This window comes from Manis javanica, chromosome 8, assembly GCF_040802235.1.
Source record: "Manis javanica isolate MJ-LG chromosome 8, MJ_LKY, whole genome shotgun sequence".
Classification (NCBI taxonomy): Eukaryota; Metazoa; Chordata; class Mammalia; order Pholidota; family Manidae; genus Manis; species Manis javanica.
In genome coordinates this window covers 27652329-27668543 of record NC_133163.1, presented here as the reverse complement: position 1 = coordinate 27668543, position 16215 = coordinate 27652329, and the positions used below count along the sequence as shown (strand labels likewise).

The 16215-nt window shown below is 37.6% G+C and overlaps 1 protein-coding gene across 5 annotated transcripts in view; it reads left to right on the top strand.

Annotated features, from left to right (window-relative positions):
- Positions 1-16215, top strand: part of ZNF410 (zinc finger protein 410) — a 46533-nt gene that overhangs the window by 29241 nt on the left and 1077 nt on the right. For 2 of the 5 annotated variants that reach the window (XM_036993967.2, XM_036994107.2), the window contains 6 exons: positions 1687-1837; positions 2319-2500; positions 6768-6857; positions 9516-9644; positions 10370-10510; positions 12104-12231. In XM_036993967.2, coding sequence (XP_036849862.1) covers positions 1687-1837; positions 2319-2500; positions 6768-6857; positions 9516-9644; positions 10370-10510; positions 12104-12231 — 821 coding nt within the window. The remainder of the gene's footprint in view (positions 1-1686; positions 1838-2318; positions 2501-6767; positions 6858-9515; positions 9645-10369; positions 10511-12103; positions 12232-16215) is intronic. The other 3 variants (XM_036994008.2, XM_036994054.2, XM_036994147.2) reach the window with 3 other exon arrangements.

The following is a 16215-nucleotide window of genomic DNA, read 5'->3' as shown; positions in this document are numbered from 1 at the left end:
AGTATGTGGGCCAATATTTAAAAAGAAAAACTTTATTAATATTAGTTAGCAAAAACATCTTAGGTTCTACTCTCACCTTGGAGCAGTTAGTTTTTTTTTTTTTTTTTTTTTTTTTTTTTATTTTTTTTCTATTTTTAATAATTAAATTATTAATTCAATCAACAATGGTAATGTAGAAAAGTAAAAAGAACAAGACAATAATCCACACTTCTACCTCCTGAGGGAAATGACATTAATATTTAGAAATTTTTTTTCTATTTTGGAGAGAGTTAGTTTTTTTTTAATGGATTTTTTAAATGAAAGTATCATTGATATACAATCTTAGGAAGGTTTCTCATCAGCAACATTGCGGTAACTACATTCACCCATATTATCAAGCCCCACCACCACCACTTCCCATTACAGTCTCTGTCCATCAGCATAGTAAGATGCTATAGAGTTACCATTTGTCTTCTCTGTGCTGTACTGCCTTTCCTGTGACCCCCCTAGTTATGTGTGCTAATCACAATGCCTCTTAAGCCCCTTCCCCTCCCTCCTCATCCCCCCTCCTTCCCTTTGGTAACTGCCAGTCCCTCTTGGAGTCTGTGAGCCTTGGAGCAGTTAGTTTTATGCGTAGCATTTCGTGAAGTATAGCAAGGAGAATGTAGGGCAGGAAGATAATAAGATTAATAGGTGGGAAAAACTAACTGTAGTCAGCTGTCAGGTTCCAGGGACTGTGTTGTGTATAATATATTTTATCCTACTCTTGACTTTTGAGAAGGAAATTTGAAAATTAAAAACCTTATTCCTAAGATTTAAAAAAATACATGTTTTTATACCTATAGTAATTATAGTGGAAAGATAAACTCCATATGCTTATATTAGAATTAAGTGTTTTTCTCTAGTCATGTCCAAGTATGTCTTGAAGAAAATGAAGGAAAAGTATACCACCTGCTAATCTGGAATTTATATAAAGTTTTAAAGAACTGATTAAGTTTAAGGGAGGCACTGCACTGTATGTTCCTCTCCTCCCCTTCTTTCCCTCCTTTTGTTCTACTGAACAAAAAACTTCAGTAGATATTATCTCTTAACTTTTTAAAATGTGGTTAGAAGTTTTAAGATGAGCTGAGTTTTTCATTCTTAAATATTTTATAACTAAAGAGGGGTGTATAGGAAATTAGAAGACGATTCTTCTTCACAATGATAGAAATAGCCGAATTGCCTTCAGAAGATAGAAATCTAAGAATGATGATCTACCAAAGACATTACTATTGTAAGCCCACAACAAAGCCAGAAAGGCTGCTTCTCCTTAAAATACATGTTTTTACTACCTAGAATTCTAAATCATCTTCTGTTACACCCCACTTTGGGTGTTGACATACCTGTTTCCCCATCGTCTGTGTAATGCAAAATAGGTGTTTTAACTGCTTTTAGATATGAAATCATTTTGGACATTTCTTATTTTTGCCAAAGAGGCCTAGTTTTATGAAACAAAGCATGATGGCTGTTGGTGGTTCTGTAGGGTAAGGGAATGAGGATGAAGAGCACTCTCCCTTCTGTTGTTAAATGGATCAAAGAGAGCTGGGAAAAATGAGGGTATATGTCTAATTATTGATCACTAGGAGAAAAATGTAAGAACTTGGTTATTTGAACCAAAGTACTGAGTGGGGTCCTTCCCTGGATTACAAACATGTGACTCTGTTACAGGAGAAAATGTCCACCTTGTTTCCAGTGATGGACAACCCAAAGATTCTGGGCCCCTTCCTCAAGTGGAAAAGAAGCTCAAGTGTACAGTTGAAGGCTGTGACAGGACATTTGTGTGGCCAGCTCACTTCAAGTACCACCTCAAAACTCATCGGTGAGCATATCTGAGACCCCACAGTCGGAGCTCAAGAGTATTGTTGCTTCTGGAGGAACCTGTCTCCCTAGTTGACAGATTAAAGGAAAGGCTGGGCTCCAGCGAGCTTGTCATTAAGATGTCGTTTTTCTTTAATGGAAAGATTTCATTTTTCATTTACCTTGATCTTGACAAATATTTAATAAGACATTTAGAACCTAAATGTGTTAGAGCAAGAGTTCTCAAATCTCATTATAAAACAATTTCCTGGAGATCTGAAAAAAAAAAAAAACGATCAGCCTGGGCTCCACTCTAAACCTATGAAATCAGTGTTTTAAGAGGTGGGGCCTTGGCATCAGTAGTTCTCACAAACTTCTGGTGATTTTCTGATACATTCAGGTTTGGGATTTACTGTATGCCTTGAGAGTCAATAGGAGCTTTGACTCATACCCTCTAGCAAAGAGCATTTTCAAGTATTGTTGCTATATGTGTTTTTTTGCAGAAATGACCGCTCCTTCATCTGCCCTGCAGAAGGTTGTGGGAAAAGCTTCTATGTACTGCAGAGGCTGAAGGTGCACATGAGGACCCACAATGGGGAGAAGCCCTTTGTGTGCCCCGAGTCTAGTTGTGGCAAGCAGTTCACGACAGCTGGAAACCTGAAGAACCATCTACGTATCCACACAGGTGTGTGCACCCCAGCATTCCCACAGACAACCTGCTATTTTGTTCAGTGCTTGCCTTCCTATGCTTAGGCAAGGCTTTGAGCTGGGAATAGAAATGAAGATCCAGGATTGTTGCTACAACTCTAAAAATGGAATTTCCTTCTCTCAAATGTCACATGGCACTTTTTGATTCATTCATTAACATTTATTAAACTTTCCCTTGTGTGTGAGGAATATGTAGTATTGATTTTTACCTCTAGGAGCCTAAAGTGTAGGTAGGGATGCGAGACCTTTCTCTAATAACAGTCTTATGGTGAGATATGGGCAAGGTGATTCTTTCTAAATATCTTCAAAAATTACTCAGGTTTAATTTGGTCAATAATATTTATTGAGTCACAGATCATACAAAGCCTTTTCCAGGTGGGGGAAGATATAAAAGCTGAGATTAATTCCTGACTTTGAGTTTGCTTTCTTGTTAGAGCCTCACAGCATGAGAAACACAATGGAAAAGTGACTTGTTCTGAATCAAGCAGTATATTAATATCAAAGGAGCAAAATAAAGATACCCTGACTCAGTCTAAGAGTTGAAGGTTGATTTTCCAAGCCTTTTGTCCTAGCATGTGCTAAGTGTCTTGCCAGAGCTTAATCATTGAACCCAGACCACTATCTTAGGATATGAATAACTATTCTTCCCCATTTTCTTTGTCTCCTCTTTGTTTGTTCTTGCATTGCTAAAATGACAGCTGGTACAATTAAAGGGCGCTAAAAAGTGAAACCCAAACTGAAGCCTTGTTTGTTCCACGCAGGTCCCTATGATCCCTCTAGATTGATATCACCCCTGGATATGTTTTAGGACAGAATAGCTCTGTTCTTAGCTCTTTCTTGAGAGAGTAAGCTATACTTGCTCCAAGAAAGCAGTTTGAATAAAAGAACAAAAAAACATCTAGCTGAGTAGATTGAAAAATGGAGTTCACCAGGGCCTGACTGTTTTTTAGAAACCTCATCATTCTTATGCTGCTCATTATCTTTGTAGCATCTGATAAAACCGAACATCTTAAAATGTTTTCTTTTATTTCTGAGTATGACCTGATTTTCTTTCTTCATTGTAACTCTTGCTAGCTCTCTCTCTTTAATTGTTTGCCATTTTCAGAATTTCAGGTTTCTCCCATTTCACTATATGCTCTCACATTTCCAGGCCTCAGTTCAGTCAGTCTCTTCCTGGATGCCTCACAGATCTGAATTTAAGTAATTAATATAATAGCATTTATTGAGGCAATTTATTGTGTACCAGGCATATACATTATCTCATTTAATCTTTAAAGTAACTTTATGCACTAAATACTGTATTTATTGATGAAGGAACAGAAGATTAGAGAGTTAAGTCACTTGCCCAGTAGGAAATGGCAGAGCTAGGACTTGAATTCTGATCTGACTGGAAAGCTCTTCCAAGGATTTTCTTTTCAAGTGCTCACAACACAGTTTGTCTTAAATGTCAGAACTAACCTCAGATCTTATTAGTAGTAATGATAGTAACTAAAGCTGCCACTTTTAGTGGCTTACATTTGGGGGGTTACTATGTACCTGGCACTATGCTGAATATATTTAACTTGTATCATCTAATTTAACACTCAGAATAATCCTTTGAAATTGTATATGTTAATTTTATAGATTAAAAACTGATTTTTAGGTTATATATCTTCCCCATACTAGTAAGTGGTAGTGCCAGAATTTCAGCTCAGGGTTAACTGACTCATGCGCTTAATCATTATACAGCATTGCCTCTTGACTTCCTCTTCTTCCCTTGTGTCCTTTATATCAGCAAAATTACCATCTTCTCAGTTTCCAAATGGGAAGACCATTGTGCCTAAACTAGTTTGATGCACAGATTCATGCCACTAGATACTGATGAATCTTATTCTGAGTCTTCTTTTTCCAAGGTTCCTTAGTTCATTTCATTAAACCTTATTTAGCCTTATTTATTACTACAATTTTCTGTTTTTCTGGCATTTATTCTATCATACATATATGTGTATATTATTCATTCATTTGGCATTCATTTTGAGTGCCTGGCGATTCGGGGTAAGTGTGAGTATACAAATATGCTTTCAAAAAAGTTATAGACATTTGGAATGTCCTAAACATTAACTGTGTGGTACAGTCTGAAAGAACAATATAATAGAGTAGTACTGCTTCCTTCTTCAAGGCCGAGCTCCCATGTTGTCATCATGCCAGCTAACCTTGTCAAGTAGGAGGAACTCACTCTTCCTGTGTTTCTCCTTTACTCTCACACAACTACCACACTCACAACACTTCTGACACCAGATGTATTGGGGTTTTTCCACAACAAGCAATGCTCTGCCACACCAGCTGTTGTACTATAATTTGCCTCAATTCTGACATGATCTATGTGGAGATAGTGTCAGTTGCCATGGATAAAGGGCTCAGTCTCACAAGACTGTCTCCCATTTCAGATGCCAGTAGCAAATAGTAGGTCCCCAGGTTTTACTCACAGCTCTGTCTTCCCCTGATCCTCCCCTTTGGATTTGCTATTTTGTTAGAACAGATCTCAGGGAAACACCTATGTTTACCAGTTTATTGTATAATAAAGGATATGATAAAGGTCACAGATGAACAGCCAGATGAAGAGATACATAGGGTGATGTCTGGGAGGGTCCAAAGCACAGGAGCTTCTGTCTCCATGCAGTTGGGGTGTGCTGGCATGTAGATGTGTTCACCAACCCAGAAGCTCTCTGAAACCTGTACTTTTGGGATTTTTTTAATGGAGCTTTCATCACATAGGCATGATTGGTCATTAACTCCATTTCCAGCCCCTCTCTCCTCTCAAGAATAGGGGATGGGCTGAGAATCCCATCTCAGTCATGGTGTGATCTTTCTGGTGACCAACTCCCATTCCCGATCCCACCAACAGTCACCTCATTAGAACAAAAGACACTGCTATCACTCAGGAAACTCCAAGGGATTTAGGAACTGAGTCACAAACTAGGGTTAAAGGCAGATATTAGAACAAAAAATGATCCTAGTGCTCTTACCACTGAAGAAATTACAAGGGTTTTAAGAGACTGCATCAGGAACTGGGATCAAAGACTAAATGTTAGAATAAAATTCTCCCAGGGCACCTGTTTACAAGTGTTTTAGGAGGTCTATGTCAGGAACCAGGGGCAGAAACCAATATATATATTCCTTATTATTTCATACTTGCCACTTTCTGAACTTGCCCAGGGCACTCTCAGTTTCAAGGCCATGCTCACACTATTCCTTGTGCCTGAAATTCCCTTCCATCCTTGTCATCTTTTAAGATCAGCCTAAATTCAGCTTTTTAAAAAATGATCACAGTCAGAGTTCCTCCCCTTTCTAAATGCTTGTAGCACTTTTCTGTATAGGGATTTATATTAAAGTTATTTTTACACATTTACAGCTACATTTCTCTGGCTCACACTAGTCAGTGACCCTTGGAAGACAGGAACTGCATCTCTTGATTTTTTTCACTTTTTGAAATAATTATAGACTAATGAAAAGTTGCAAAAATAGTACAAAGAGTTGTGTGTGTGCATCACCCAACTTCCCCAAAAACTGACTTATGTTGCCATAATACAATATCAAAACTAGAAAGTTTACCAGTACTGTCAGTTAGTCTACAGACCTTACTCAGTTTTTGTCATGCATTTTTGATTTTTAAAATAACAAACTAATATTTTAGAAAATGAAAATTACAGAAAAGCACACAGAAGAAAATAAATCATCCATAATACCACTCTCAGGATATAACTACTTTTAACATATTACAGATTTTTCTGTGTACCTTTCTAAATATCTTTTTGTTTGCTTATAAAATGGAACTATATAGCACCTATCTTATAACCTTTAAAAGTCTGATTTTAAATGGATCTAGAAACTGAGTCTTAAAGAGAAATGATATAAGGCAAAAACCCTGACTGCATGTGTACACTGTTAGTCTTGATATCCTCATAAGGGGTGGGGTCGCCAAAGAAGGTAGGTCATTGTAGCTGGGGGTCTGCTTGAGCCAGGAGGGAGAAGAAAGTATGATGCTCAGAGGTAGCCACTCTTAAGAAAAGGGCAGGGCTGTCTGGTGGGCTGTATACTAGGAGATCATGGAGAAGTAACATTTGTTAGATAGCCCTGTTGAAATGATATAGCATAAAATCAAGAAATCAGAGTAAATCATTGGAAACAGGATAAGGTTGGTGTTTGGACAAGAGTAGTAACCCAATTCATCAGAAGATAGAATCTTTATCTCTTTTTCTCTCTAGGAGAGAAGCCTTTCCTTTGTGAAGCTCAAGGATGTGGTCGTTCCTTTGCTGAGTATTCTAGCCTTCGAAAACATTTGGTTGTTCACTCAGGTACTAGAACCTGTGCCATTCATAGATTTCAGGAAGGGTGGAGAGCCAAAAGGGTAAGGGTGGTGGTGGGTGGGAGTGGTGTAAAGAAAAAAATAAACAAATTGTTCAGTATAATGTTTTATCCTCATCATGACAGAATCAGAAATCAGAGCCCTTGATCATTGCATTCAAGGGGTTGTATAATCAAAGAGAAAAAAATTTTTCAGCTGTGCCATTGAACTACTTTCTAATTCAAACCGTTTTCTGGGAAGATTAGCAAATTTGGCATGTTGCTGGGTGCTTTATAAGTTAGATCAGATACGCATAATGGAGGTTATTCAGAGCAGAGAGAGACTTACCAAGCAGAAATGAACTCAAGGTGGGGAGAGATTCTAGAATGGAATCAAGCAGTTCAGTGGCTAGCCATCATGTGCAAAGGGAAGTCAGAACAGGGAGAGTGGAGAGAAGGATCTGAAAGTGATCTATGATGAGAACAGCAAAGCAATTCAGTGGATGTGAGGGAGGTGAAGAGGTGTACTCAATAAGGGATTGAGTTTTAGAGTTGAGATCTTAGGGGTGGAGCAATTTTTTATATAATGACAAGTTCTAAGGAGAGGTGGCAAACTGTTAAGTTTATGGGTTAGATGTGGTCTTGTGGGTATGTTTTGCTTGGTTTGTAGAGTATTTTTATTTTATGTTATTTTACTTTATTATGTAAATTATGTCAAACATACATAAAAGTAGAGAAAACAAAAACATTTGCTTATGTAACAACATGCCATTATCATACCTATCAAAACTAACAGTAATTTCCCTGTTTTTATCTCATGTCCAATTCATGTTGGTTTTTTTCCACTTGTCTCAAAAAATGTCATATAAAGTAGGGTTGTTTAAGTCAGGATCCAACAAGGTCCAATTATTTCACTTGGTCAGTAAGTCTTGAATCTGGGTCTGTCTACACACCCTTTTTTTCATGCCTCAGACTTACTTGTACAACAGTCTGTTGGGTCCTGTAGAATATCCCACACCCTGGATTTGTTTGTTTGCTTCTTCCTTTTATGTCATTTAATTTGTTCCCTTGTATTTCCTATAAATGGAAGTGAGCCCTAAAACCTTCAGAGCCTCAAAGATTTTTGGCAAGGATATGTTATAGATGGCAGTATGTATTCCATTTTGTATCATAAAAGGAGATGCAGAGTGCTGGGTGTTAAAATTGATCCATGCATTCAGGTGGTAACATCCTGATTCCCACAATATAAAGTTCCCTAGCAACCTTTTTGCCTCATGGTTTCATCTCCAGATGATGCCTGAATTTGTTATTTTCTTAGGATTATAAAATGGTAGTTTTTCTAATTCTGGTCCATTCACATTTTTTAGCCAGAATTTTTCTGTATAATGGGTCTCTTCTCTAATCAACCAGGCAATTTGGTAATTTGCACAGGAAGGCAGGATAAATATGTAATTCTTTTAATTGTGAGTTTTCAGAATAAGAAATTGATGCTTTGGTTACCTCTAATAATATCAAATAAGCTACATTTTTCACTGCCTTTTCTCTCTTCTTAGTATTAGTTAGAATCATGGATTCCTATATATCCATTGTATTTCAATCCATTGCACTTAACTTTTTTTCCTTTTTAAAATTATTTTTAAGAAAATGTATTTATCCCTTTCACCCAGCCTCCCAACCCCCTTCCCTGCAGGAACCACCAGTCTCTGAATTTATGATTCAATTTCTGTTTTGTTTGTTTTTTAGATTCCACATAAAAGTGAAATCATATGGTATTTGCCTTTCTCTGACTTAGTTCACTGAACATAATAAGCAATTAACACTGCAGTTGTTTTTCTTAACAGCTTCTTTGATGTATAATGCACATACTTTAAAATTCACCCATTATAATTATACAAATCAGTGATTTTTAGAAAATACATAGAATGGTATAGTCATCACCACAATCCAGTTTTAGAACATTTCTATCACACCAAAGAAGTTCCTTTGTACCCCTTCCTGTCGGTTCCTGCTCTCATCCCCAGATCCAGGCAACCACTCACTGGTCAGCCTTTTGTCTCTCTGGATTTGATTTTTCGTGAAATTTTCTGGTCATTTCACTTTCTTTGGCTACCTTCAAGTTCCCTGTAGGCATAAGTTTTTGACCCCTGCTCTCAATGTGGTTGTGTGGTAGGTAGGTAGTGACAGAGAGTTTTGGACTTGAGGACAGAGGATAGTTCAGGTCACTGTGTAGAAGAAGTACTGTTGTGAATGTTGAAGATTGTGAGAGTGGTGGCAAGGGATAGGATAAAGGGGTATTACAAACCAAGGGTTGGAATCCTTGTATGGTACATGTCCTAAAAGTCTATGGAAGACTGTATCTGAAAAGGGAAGTAAATATTCTGTGGCTGCCATGGTCTTATACCAAAGAGGCTGTTTTGTAAAGGCAGCAGTACAGGGGGTCTGGAAAGGACTGCAAGCAGTGAGTGTGCCAGGTCTTCCTGGTGTACTCTGCCTGCCTTTCCCCGTGTACTGAAGGTTGAGAGGCTGAGGAAAGGAGGGGAATGGGAGAAGGAGCCTCATGTAGTTAAACATTCTCTGGGCTTCTCCACCTAGGTGTTAGGTCTCTTCTCTTGCTGTCAGAAATATACCGTCTGTTTGGCTCCTCTGTCTTAACCCGGTCCCTGTTTCAGGAGAGAAGCCTCATCAGTGTCAAGTCTGTGGGAAGACCTTCTCTCAGAGTGGGAGCAGGAATGTGCACATGAGAAAGCATCACGTGCAGATGGGAGCGGCTGCCCCCAGCCAAGAGCAGGAGCAAACTGGTGAGCACAGAGGCGAGAGAGGAGGGCTTGTCTTCTGGGTTCAAAAAGATAAATAACTGGCCTATCTGGTTATATAGGAATTTTCTGATTATGTTTTGGGTAGAGAGACCTGGTCTCATTTGATGGACCAGTGGTTTCCCAACATAACTGTACAGTAAAATCATCTGCAAGCTTTTAAAAAATATATATATGTTCATATTGCTTGTCCACCTCCCTCCCCCAACAAAATAAAACAGCTTGATTTATGAGATTCTTAGAGAGTAAGATGCCAGAGTTTGTGGGTTTAAAAGTTCGCCTAGTGAGTTTGATGGTAACTAGTACCTATCTATGAACTGGTTATTTGAGTATTACTGTGGTAAAGATTTCTGTATGACAAGAGTTTAAGCATTTTTTACTTACCAGTCATGACTCCCTTTTTACCCTAACTTAAATTTGATAATTCGTTTTTATTATTATTCCTTTTCCATGTCTTTGCTTAGTTCTTTCCAAGTGCTTCTTCCCAAGGAGCATCCATCCTATCTCATAACCCAGATGCTGATTACAAGCAAGGATATTTATCCATGAGGCTCAGCCCTTCCCTGCTAGGTTTATTCTTGCTTCCCAAAAGTAGGTGAAATAGATTAACTTCTAGTTCTAAAAGAAAAGGCCAGCGTCCTGTGAAGGAAAATGGGGATCAGGCACAGCCTTGACTGCTGTATGTCTCTCACATCCTGTTCTCTGTGCAGCTGAGCCACTGATGGGCAGTAGTTTGCTTGAAGAGGCTTCAGTAACCAGTAAAAACCTAGTGTCTATGAATTCCCAGCCCAACCTTGGTGGAGAGTCCTTGAACCTACCAAATACCAATTCTATCCTAGGAGTTGATGATGGTAAGACTTTCAACTCTTCTTCATTTGGGGAAAATGGGCTGCAGCTAGGGACTAAGGAATAGGATTGTCTCCAAAATGGAGATTTTAATTAATTGTATTTCTTATGAGTAACTATGGTATGATTAAGTAGCATCTGTGCTCTATATCTCTGGGTTGGATAAGTGAATCTATAAAAAAAATTTTTTTTTCTTTAAAAAGATGATGTAACAAAAATAAAATTATCCATAACCTTAGCATCCTAGCACGACTATTTCTATCTTTCCTATTGCAGTTATGGAAGAACTTAACTTTTAAAACATTTAAACAGAACGTAACCAGGTTTTATAGAGGAGATATAAAGCAATTTCTCCATTCCTTCAAAAGCCATATCTTCTGGAGAAAAGAAAGGGCTCTCTAGGAACAGTTGCTCCTCTCTGGTATAGAAATTTCACCCAAGTTACACAGGCCAGGCCCTCTTCTCTGAAAAACTTAACAGGTGAGGTCAGCATGCATTTATTTAGTGCCTACTGTGTGCCTGGCACCATGGGAAAGATAAAAGTAGAAGACAGGGACCTTAAAATCTAGTTGAGAAATCAAAACTTATGTATGGGAAACAACACTGAGTGACTACAAGATAGTATGTAAGAAAACATATGGTACACTCTGGAAGAACAATATAAGCTAGAAAGCCCCTAGAAGAAACTTTTTTTTTATTAAGGTATTGATAGATACTCTTTTGAAGGTTTCATATGAAAAACGTTGTTGTTACTACATTCACCCATATTATCAAGTCCCCCCTATGCCCCATTGCAGTCACTGTCCTTCAGTGTACTACATTATACTACACTAGTGATGCCACAGAGTCACTACTTGTAGAAGAAACTTCTTTTTTATTTGAGGGCTAAGTGGCTTATATATAAACTATTTCCAGAAAATTTTCATGGTGATCTCACTGTTGAACATTTAATAAGTCTACAATATTTTGTTTTAGTTATTTATTTCTCACTCAGTCAGTTCTGGGTATAAGTGACCATGTTTGGGTGATGTCTCTGTGGAGCCTCCAGGGCCCAGAGTATGCTTCTACAAAAAGCCTCTATTTCACGAATGATACAGGTGGATAATTGAAACATGAGGCACAGAAATTACATGGAGCTGCTTTGCCAGCCTTAAGTTAGAAAATCTCAAGGGAGGAAGGGACACTGAGTAGGAACTTTGAAGCCAGTTTTAAGTTCTTGATCTATGCATATTATGCTATTTGTATCATTGATGACTGCTGTAAGGTCCCCTGATTGGCCTGCCTAAGCAGTGCTTGCCCTGTTTAATGCACAATTTTAATCCAGATAACAGTGCTAAAGCTGTATTACTCTAAGTTGTTATATCGAAAAATGGTCAACACTTATATCAAGATTTCTTGCCTTTTCTTCCCATCCCCCTTTTATAACACTTCCTAAATTCACTGATAATGATTGGAATTTAATTTGGAAGAAATGCGGGAACATGTGATTCAGTTTTTTAGCGATCAGATTTTAGAGTTCTTAATGAGAAGCTTGATAATGTAGGTAGGCATATCTGTGGCTTCACTTTTCATTAAAATTTTTTTTTGCTGTTTCGCAGAGGTACTTGCTGAAGGATCCCCACATCCTCTGTCTTCAGTGCCTGATGTGACACATCACTTGGTGACTATGCAGTCAGGGAGGCAGTCATATGAGGTTTCTGTCTTAACTGCTGTAAATCCACAGGAGGTAAAACTGTCTCTTGTCCTTACTTTGTTTCTGTGAAGACTAAGTTTGGAGGATCTGAAAATTTCTCCAATTTCCATTTTCTGGAAACTTTAACTAGAACATCTTCCTTAAGCATGAGTCCAACTTTGAAAGGAGTCTAAATGTTAAGATCTCCTGAATTGGTCAGTCCAGCTGGGACTCTCAGCCTTAAATTCCTTTATACACTTAATATATTGTATCTGCCCTACTGTTCTCTGCCTCACTATGAGATGAGGATGCTGCTTTTATTTTATAAAGATAATAACATCCTGGAAACAAAGTGGTCTTAAAAAAAAAAGGTAGTGACAAAATCATTAAAATGACTCATTGTTCTTTTTGCCAGGATCATATTCCCAGGGTGATCCAACTGGGCGTATAGGAATGTGCTCACTTGCTTAATGAATGAGAACCATCATCTAAATCAAATTGGGATATTAGGTTGATTCTAAGCACTCCCAAGTCTATGGTCTTGGTTCAGATTCAGAAAACAGAATGAAAACTAGTCAGATTTCTAGAATCTTAGGATATTTTATTGGCCTTGTGTCATGGTAGTAGATGATTTCATCACAAGCTCATTTCATACATACAAGCTTTGTTGAAAACTCAAGTATTCTGGATCTCAGTATTATAGTATCTTTCAGAGTGCTCTTATCATTCCTCCTTTCCTTTCATTGTTAACCTTTATACCACAACCAGCTGTTACAGTGTTCAAATGACTGCATCCTATATTGAACATTCTTAATTATTCTGTAATATTCCTGGGGATACCCAGGATCACAGGGCTCTTTGACATGTATGTTAATATTTTGCCAGGAACATTCCTTGTATTCATCATTGTGACCCACTGTCTGAGTCTTATATTATATTGAAAGTTCGTTGCTATTGCTATCACTATTTTTTTCGTAGGTCACCTTCTGGTTATTGCTTTAGAACATGTCTCACCTATGGAGCTTTCCTCTGTTTTTTAACTGCTCTTCATTTAACTATTTTAAAATTTTTATTATGGAAATTTTCCAAGGGTATAATGAGAGAGAAAATAGCATACCACACCCACATACCTATCATCTAAGTTCAACAATTAACTTTCTAGTGTTCTTATTTTCTCTCTTCTCTCCTACTTTTTATTGTTGCTGTTTTGTTTGTGTAAAGTATTTAAAAGAAAATCATAGGCATAGCATTTTATCTGTAGTATTTCAGTATGTGTTTCTAACAAATAAGAATTTCTTTCATACTATAGTATCTTCACACCCAACAAAATTAATAATTTATTGATATCCTTTAATATTACTCTGTGTTCTCTTAAATTTTTCTCCAAAATGTCTTTTTATGGTTGGGTGGTTTGAATTAGGTTTCAAACAAGGCCCATATATTACATTTGGTTAATAATTCTCTTAATTATCTTTATCTCTAATAGTCCCCTCCCTCTTTTTCAGTAGCTATCTACTTAAGGAATTGGGTTATGTGCCCTATTAGAATTTCAGATATTCTGGTTTTGGCTGATTGATTCCTTTTGTTATTTATATGTTTCTCTACCCACAGACTAGTTACCTTTGGAGGCTTAATTAGATTCACTTTTTTTTTCCTTTGGCAGTATTTCATAAGTTGTACTTTTACTTTTCTATCTCATTACGAGTACATGATATTCAGTTGTTCTCCACTTACTGATTTTAATTAAGATTGACCAGTGGGTTATGTAAAAATTTTGGCAAACATTACTGATCATGGCCTAGATCTGTTTTTTTAATTAGGGTTTGCAAAATGGTGATATCCCAATGCTCTTTTCCCCTCTGCTTCTATTAACTGATTATTCTATAAAAGAAATACTTTCTCTCATCTATTGGGTTACTCTAAAATGGTCAGTTTAGGAAAAACATCTCTTTTACCTAGTATAAATTATTATCCTGAAAAACCAATCCACAACACTCAACCCTGGAGCTTTTCTCTCCTATACAGTGAAGAACCTTTTCTTATTGAAGCACTCCAGGTTATTCCAAATAAATGCTAAATGTATAAAAACTTAGTCAATAGATATTATATATCTAATGTGTGGGAGGTACTCTGTTGGGTACCAGTTATGATAGTAAACAAAATATATTCACTGCCTCAAAGGGCTTAAGGGACAAGTTAGGACCTCTCCCCTTTTATAACACTGTAACTACTTACCTAAGTGGTGCCCCTGGAGCTGTGCTGTCTAGAGAGGTTATAGAGTAGGAAGGGCAATTGACAGATCGGTAAACTGGCAGTTTGTATATGATGGTGTAAGGGCTAGTGTTGGGGGAGATCAGGGAGTAAGTTTTAGAGTTTAAGTTGATATCTAAGGGATAAGTAGCAGTCATCTTGATGGATGAGTGGGAGGGATTGGAAGAAAATAACAGGTATAAAGGTAACAGTATGTACAGAGGCAGAAGATGAAGGGTAGCAGGGCATGTCTGGAACCACAGAGAATTGAGTATGATGGGACGTGGAATGGAGAGATGGGCTAGAATAGAAAAATGAGAGCAGGAACGATACACTGGTCCTTCTGCTGAAGGGCCCATTAAGGACATGATTTTATCGTGGGGGCAATGGAGAGCCACTGCATGGCTCTATGTGGGGCATTACATAGTCGGATTTGTGTATACAAAAAGTCCAGTAATGCATTTATTTTCTTGAACCTATGCACAAGGGTCTTGGAATTGGCTTCAGAGTGTCCTTGTCTAGGTGATACCCATTCACAGCCTCCGACAGACACAATGATGTAGGCCACTTAACAAAAGAAAACTGTTTTCACCAGGAGGGCCCTAAGTACCCAGTTTCGTAATCGAAGCCCCAGACACCTAATAGAAAAATACTAACAACACTCAGTGGGGTAAGTGCTGCTCTTAGATGCAGTTGAAAATTTTGCACTATCACTTTTTCCTCATCGGTCCTTGTGTATTTACAAACATACTCTCCATCTGAACCTCACTTCTTCTGTGTTCCCTTCCCTTTTACTACTATTATTTTCCTCTTACAATAGGCATTTCCGCTTCTGTCATCCCCTCGTCTTCCTTCTCAAAAGCTTATCCCATCCTTTAATACCTTCATTTTTTTCATGCTACAAGCCCCTCAAGGCTCCAGACTCAGTCCTCTGCATCATCCAAGGTCCAGGTACTAACTGCCTGTTCCTCCAGTGAGTGAGGAGTGTTGAATCCTTAGGGATTCTCAGATGCCAGAAGAGGAGAAGGCTATTTACAACCCTTAAAACAACACATGCCTCTTTTTGGACATCACCACACATTATTGATCAGACCTACAAGAATATACTGATGTACTTCTAATTGGACTCCCATAAATATGCTCTAAAAATAAAAATAACTTCCCATGAATATTAGAATAACAAGTATCAGTAATTATGGAAAACATATCAAAATGATACCTCATTCAGGTGGCTCAGATTGGGCAGTCACATTCTCAAACTTAAGAACCAGTATTAGAGATTTCCAGCTAGCTTTGACTTTATCTTAGAACGTTACCCAACTAAAACAAAGAGGAAAACATAAGACAGATTATTTTAAGATTATTCAAAAAGTGTCATTGCTAAATTTGAGTGTAAATATGTGGATATTGACCTAGATCAAAAACACCATTCTTACATCCCTTCCACACAGCATCAAAAGAAATCTGTGGTTTAAGTTTTAAGATTTTCTTTAAATTTTGTTTAAATTTTTAAAAATTCCATATAAAATTCTACTATATATCTTTAAATTGAGATCACTAAATATATCTCCAGCTCAAGCATTTATCTGACTAGATTTTAATGACCCAGTTTTTATTCTGAATTTCACTGTATCATTCCCATAGTTTTCTTTTCATAATAAAATGGAACCCAGTTTCATCAGTTACACAAAATCATCTTTCAGCAGAGGCCTTGAGTGTAAGTAGAATGCCCATGTTAGCTGCCACCCTACTGGAGTCTCTCAGGCTTTTTCTCCCTTCATCACAGGA